This window comes from Lipotes vexillifer, unplaced genomic scaffold, assembly GCF_000442215.2.
Source record: "Lipotes vexillifer unplaced genomic scaffold, Lipotes_vexillifer_v1.1 scaffold680, whole genome shotgun sequence".
Taxonomy (NCBI): Eukaryota; Metazoa; Chordata; class Mammalia; order Artiodactyla; family Lipotidae; genus Lipotes; species Lipotes vexillifer.
Window position 1 is genome coordinate 616,028 of NW_006780838.1, and position 6,204 is coordinate 622,231.

At 43.6% G+C, this 6,204-nt stretch overlaps 1 protein-coding gene across 2 annotated transcripts in view; it reads left to right on the forward strand.

The window, feature by feature from the left end:
* The window catches only part of TRPV1 (transient receptor potential cation channel subfamily V member 1), a 24,071-nt gene that overhangs the window by 8,762 nt on the left and 9,105 nt on the right, over nucleotides 1-6,204 (forward strand). For both annotated transcript variants that reach the window (XM_007454184.1, XM_007454185.1), the window contains 3 exons: nucleotides 752-822; nucleotides 3,659-3,824; nucleotides 4,261-4,327. In XM_007454184.1, coding sequence (XP_007454246.1) covers nucleotides 752-822; nucleotides 3,659-3,824; nucleotides 4,261-4,327 — 304 coding nt within the window. The remainder of the gene's footprint in view (nucleotides 1-751; nucleotides 823-3,658; nucleotides 3,825-4,260; nucleotides 4,328-6,204) is intronic.

Sequence of the window (6,204 nt, forward strand, 5' to 3'; positions counted from 1 at the left end):
CGAACCCGCGTCCCCTGCATCGGCAGGCGGACTCTCAACCACTGCGCCATGAGGGAAGCCCCCCTTAATCTTTTTGATCTAAGCTACACCTCTCTCTTTTTTTTTTTCAGTAACTCACCTTTAAGGAGTCTTTCCAAATCACTGGACTCTGTCTTCACAGAAACAACGGTTTCTATTTATTTTCACCCTCCTAGTTTATATTATAGTAAAGTACAAAGCTGCAGTAGCAAGTGCAGTGGGCAAAAAGCATTATTGGTAAACAGGATTAACCAGTGGGAGGGCAAGGAGTGTGTGGGTGTCCTGGAGAGGAGTATGCACCGTGGGCATCAGTCAGAATGTTTTCGGGGAGTGGAGAGCACTGGTTTATCCTGGAGAGTTAGTTCGGTGGAGGATGGTTAAAGAATTTTTACTGTAATTCAAACTTCTTTAAGAAAATTAGGAAGAAAAAGTACAAATTAAAAAGAAGGAAAAAGAATCACCCAATTCCATCATTCAAGTACAGCAATTAATAACATTTTGGTGGTTTTCCTTCCCATCTTTGCTTCTAGGTATAGCTGTAATTCCACTCTATTTTAAAAAATCTTCCTGACCAAGTATATAACATAACCCCATTAGCCTGACCCATCCTGTTCCACTGTCTTCATTATCTTTGCTCTGATGCACTCCCATGGTCCATCGTGGCTCCATTTAGGAAGCATTCTGGGCGCTCACCATTTAACCTTTCCTGGGATCTTACTCTGTTTACCTGCAGATTCAATATTTCCTGCAGAGACGGCCATCACTGAAGACCTTATTTGTGGACAGCTACAGTGAGATGCTTTTGTAAGTGATACTGACTCTTATGCCTCTGTAGCAGATAGCATCTTTTGGCCCTGAGACCTGGGGTTACAGCAATCAGCTCATTCTCACTCATTCTCTCACATCCGCTGGGCCTGGAACATAGGAGGGCTTCACAAACATGTTGAATGAATGATGGAAGGCACCCAATAAACGTTTGTTGGGTGAGGAATACTGAGGGTCCACTCTGTGCCAGGTATGTTCCAGGTGCTCGGGAATTTCTTTTAAATCTGGCACATCTGAAAATATTTCTACTATACCTCCACGTTTGATTGATAGTGAGGTTGGTTATAAAATTCTTTTAAAATTTTGAAGATATTTCTCCCTTTTTTCTTTGCTTTCAATTTTAAAGGCGGCAAGTCCAAAGCCATTCTGATTCTGAATCCTCTTTTAAGACCTGTTTTGGTTTTTCTCTTCGTAAACCTATAGTATCTTCTGTTTATTCCTAGTGTTTGGAAACTTGACGTTTCTTGATGCAGATTTGTTTTTATGCAATGTTCTGGGTACTTTCAATCTATAAATTTATGTCCTTTATTTTTTTGTATATTTTCTTGAATTATTTCTTGATCTCTCTTCTGGAACTCCTGTGTTTTGTATATTGAACCTCCTGACCTAGTCCTGAATTAGTTCTTACATTTTTTCACTTGTGTTCTCTTTATTTTTGGCTCTTCTTTCTGGGAGGTTCAAATCAATTTTAATTTCCAGCCTTTCTATTGAGTTTATTATTTTTGATATCATGTTTTTAATTCGTAAGTGCTCTTTTAAAAAAATTCTATTTGTTCCCCCCCCCTTTTTTTTTTAAATACGTTTATTTATTTATTTATTTTTGGCTGCGTTGGGTCTTTGTTTCTGCACGTGGGCTTTCTCTAGTTGTGGCGAGCCGGAGTTTCTCTTTGTGGCAGTGCGCGGGCTTCTCATTGCGGTTGCTTCTCTTGTTGCGGAGCGCAGGCTCTAGGCGTGCAGGCTTCAACAGTTGTGACTCACAGGCTCCAGAGCGCAGGCTCAGTAGTTGTGGTGCACGGGCCTAGTTGCTCTGCGGCATGTGGGATCCTCCTGGACCAGGGCTTGAACCTGTGTCCCCTGCACTGGCAGGTGGATTCTTAACCACTGCACCACCAGGGAAGCTCCTGTTTGTTCCCTTTTATAACACTTTATTCTTGTTTCATGGATGCAATACCTTCTTTTGTCTCTCTATGACTATTAAGGTGGTTTTTGGTAATTTTTTTCTTTTTGCATAGCTTTTGTTTTCTCCAAATTGTTGATTCCCATTTGCTTGTTTTGTTCTCTCTTTCACGTAGAGGCCATTCTCAGAATATTTGGAAATCTTTGATGTCTGCTCATGATTAAGAGTGGAGGACTGAAAAGCTGGTTGGAAGCTCTTAATGTGCGAATGGGGCTTATCAATTTTTAGCTGCGTCATAGTCTGGTCTAGATAAACAATTTGTTGGAGAATCGTCCAAGGTCAATCTGTTGCATCTTTTCAATCTTCTATCCGGAGGGAAGGAGTCTAGCGCCAGCCTCCTGAGAGCTGAGTGAGAAGAGGGCTTTACATAATGTCTTGTATAGAAATCAATCACATAATCTCCTGTTTGGGGTAAAATACCAATGCTTTCATGGGTGTCTGATGAAACCGGGTCCAAAGACCCTCTGTTTTATCTTCTTCAGAGACAGCACCTCCACTCTTACGTCAGGTCTCTTCACCTCCCCTCCAAAGGTGCCTAAGCCTTTTGAGTTTCCTTGATTAAACGAGTTGGTTCTCAGATTTCCGCACTATGGATTTGGATTTGGCTTTCTTGGGTCTGCTAGGTCAGTTTCCATTTGTTCACTAATTCCCAGCTTCCAGAATTCCTAGGTGGGGACTCCATTTGCCTTTGTCAGCTGGCGTCAGTTCTTGTTTTGGCCAAGGGTCTGCAGATGCCGAGGAATAGATTTTCTTTGCAGCAGAACTCCAATTAACGAGCCAGTTTAGGGACACTAGTTTTCAGTACACTCACATCAGCACAGTGGTGACTTTTTGCTGGGTTCTCACATACAAATGGGAGGTTGGGTGGTCAGTGCAGGCTTCTGTGTTAATGCAGCTGTTGGGCGGGCACTTCCGGGAGGAGGCCGTGATGAACAAGGAGACCTGGGACGAATAAGTAAAGAAGGGACCACTGAGCAGACCCTGTCACAGGATCGTCGTAGGATAATGATCATAGGATCGTCCAGACGTCCTCCAGCCTGTCCAGGGCTCCGACTAGGGCAGCCCTCACCAGACTAAAGAAAGGACATCTTCCCTGGCTCCTCACCTGAGTTTGAGGGTGTGACCAGCAGACTCTACCTGTGGTTCTCTCAGGAGAGCACAGCCTAGACCTCCTCAGAGGCCTAGGCCTCCTAGGTTCTCTGTTGTCCGTGAGGTTATTGTTCCCAGGGACTGGGCAGGGAGGCTACTGGGGCTACGGCCCTGTTTCTCAGCCTTTTTTCATTATTGCCTTTTTAGACATTTTTATTCCTAATTGCCCCTCCCATGAACTCTCCTACTGCAAATATACTATATATGCGTTTATGTACTGTATTTTTATCTGTGTTTTGTGTGTAAAAAGGATAAGATTTTGCACATGCAACACCCCTCCCCACACCCCCCGAACCGAGTTTTGCCTCTTGGGAGCGATACTCCTCCCCCTGAGACTCATGGGCTAAAGGAGGGAGGACAGCCATCCCCAGCTCATCCGTGGCCTGGGGCTGTGCCTCTGAGGAGAGGTCCAGGCATCTGGGGTCTTGTCTGTGAGGGTGCAGGCCCCCCGGTGCCCATGGACAGGGCTTGCTGTCCCTCCCCCATCAGCTTCGTGCAGTCGCTGTTCATGCTGGGGACCGTCGTGCTATACTTCTGCCACTGCAAGGAGTACGTGGCCTCCATGGTTTTCTCCCTGGCCATGGGCTGGACCAACATGCTCTACTACACCCGCGGCTTCCAGCAGATGGGCATCTATGCTGTCATGATTGAGAAGGTGGGTGCCGGTGCCGGAGCGGTTCTCCGCGGAGCCCGTTTACCTCCTGAGTGTGTGGGACCCGGTCCCACACACTCCATCCACCCTCTGTGCGCTGTCTGGGGAGGTGCTGCTTTAGGACCCACTTTTGCAGAGAATTCCCCGACAATGAGGCAATCTGGCCTTGACCCAGGTTTGGGGGGCTCCCCTGAAACTTGACCTGCCACATGCCAGGCCCCCCTCTCCCACCAGAAAAAGGCCCATGGGCGGGGGCGGGGGGGAGCTGTGATGACTCCCTCATGACACCTGAGCTGAAAACCACCAAACCAAACCTACCTGTCTGTCCTCTGATTCCACTTGGGCTCAAGATGAACCCCCAGGCCGGCACAGTCCTGGCCCTTCCCTCGGCCCCTCCCGGGCCTTGATTTGCTTCTGACAAGCCTGCTCTCTCCCACAGATGATCCTGAGAGACCTGTGTCGCTTCCTGTTTGTTTACCTAGTTTTCTTATTTGGGTTTTCCACAGGTAACAGGCTTGGTCAGGGCTGGTGGGGGGCAGGGGGTCCCGCTGACCTCAGCTTCCTGAGGACCCTGCAGGGCTGGGTGGGAAGAGGCCCACCGGGGTGTGTGTCTGCAGGTGACAGAGCAGATGGACAGCGAATACACTGAAATAGTAGGAGAACTTAGAAATTGATTCATAAAAGATTTTAAGTCATTTTAGAGGTATGAAGTGCGGCTTACCTATAGTATAGCTGCATTTTGGCTCAATTAAACTTTTTAAAAATTTTGATGTTATTTCAGAAAAGCCACAAGAATCGTACAAATAACTTCTCTATAGTCTTTACCCAGATTCCCCCAATTTTACCACATTGAAAAAATCACTTCCTCTCCCAGCTACACACACACACACACACACACACACACACTACACCATACTTAAAAGAACAGAGTGAGTTGCAGACATGATCAGTCCTTTACCGCTAAATACTTCCGTGTGTATTTCCTAAAAACAAGAACATTCTCTTACATAAACCCAGCATAATGATCAAAATCAGGAAATCAATATCAATACAGGACTATTAGCTAATTTCCAGCCTTATTCAAATTTCACCAATTGTCCTAAAAATATCTTTTACAGAAATGAAAATCCCAGATCACACATTACATTCACTTGTCAAGTCTGTTTAGTCTCCTTCAGTTAGGAGCAGTTCCTCAATCTTTCCTTCTCTTTTGTGATCTTAGCATTTTTATTGAGTAAAGGCCAGTTTTTACAATGTCTCTCAGTTTGGGTCTGTCTGATGTTTCCTCACAATTAGATTTCGGTATACATGTTTGGTCAGGAGTCCCGTGATGTCGGTCTGTCCCATTTCTGGTGATAACTTTGTGGTTCTTTTTTTAGAATTGTAGTATACTTGATTTACAATATTGTGTTCGTTTCAGGTGTGTAGCAGAGTGATTCAGTTACACACATATATGTATGTTTTTTCAGTTTATTTTCCATTATAGTTTATTACAAAATATTGAATATAGTTCCCTATGCTACACAGTATATCCTCGTTGCTTATCTATTTTATGTATAGCAGTTTGTATTTATTAATCCCATACTCCTAATTTATCCCTCCCCTCTTCCCTTTCCCCTTTGATAATGGTAAGTTTTGTTTTCTGTCTGTGAGTCTGTTTCTGTTTTGCTTATAGACTCATTAATATTATTTTTTAGATTACACATATTAGTGGTATCCTATACTATTTGTCTTTCTCTGTCTGACTTACTTCACTTAGTATGATATTCTCTAGGTACATCCATGTTGCTGAAAATGGCAATATTTCATTCTTTTTTATGGCTGAGTAATATTCCATTGTATATATATATATATATATATATATACCACATCTCTTCTTTATATTCATCTGTCAATGGGCACTTAGGTTGCTTCCACGTCTTGGTTATTGTACATAGTGATGCTGTGAACATTGGAGTACATGTATCTTTTTGAGTTAGAACTTTTGTTTTTTCCAGATATACGCCCAGGAGTAGGATTCCTGGATCATATGGTAGCTCTATTTTTAGTTTTTTAAGGAAACTCGATACTGTTTTCCATAGTAGCTGCACCAATTTACATTCCCTCTGGTGATGTTAACTTTGGTTACTTGGTTTTGGTAGGTCTACCAGATTTATCCACTGTCAAGTTATTATCTTTCCCTTTGTAATTGATAAGTAATTTGTGAGGTGATGCTTTGTAAATATCCTGTTTTTCATCAAACTTTCACCCAGTGGTTTTAGCATCCACTGATGGTTCCCACCTGAATCACCTGATCCTGTGATTGTTGCCAAATGATAATTTTCTAATTTATTCTTTCTACGTTTGTTAGCTGGCATTCTATTGTCTGGAAGAGCTTTCCCTA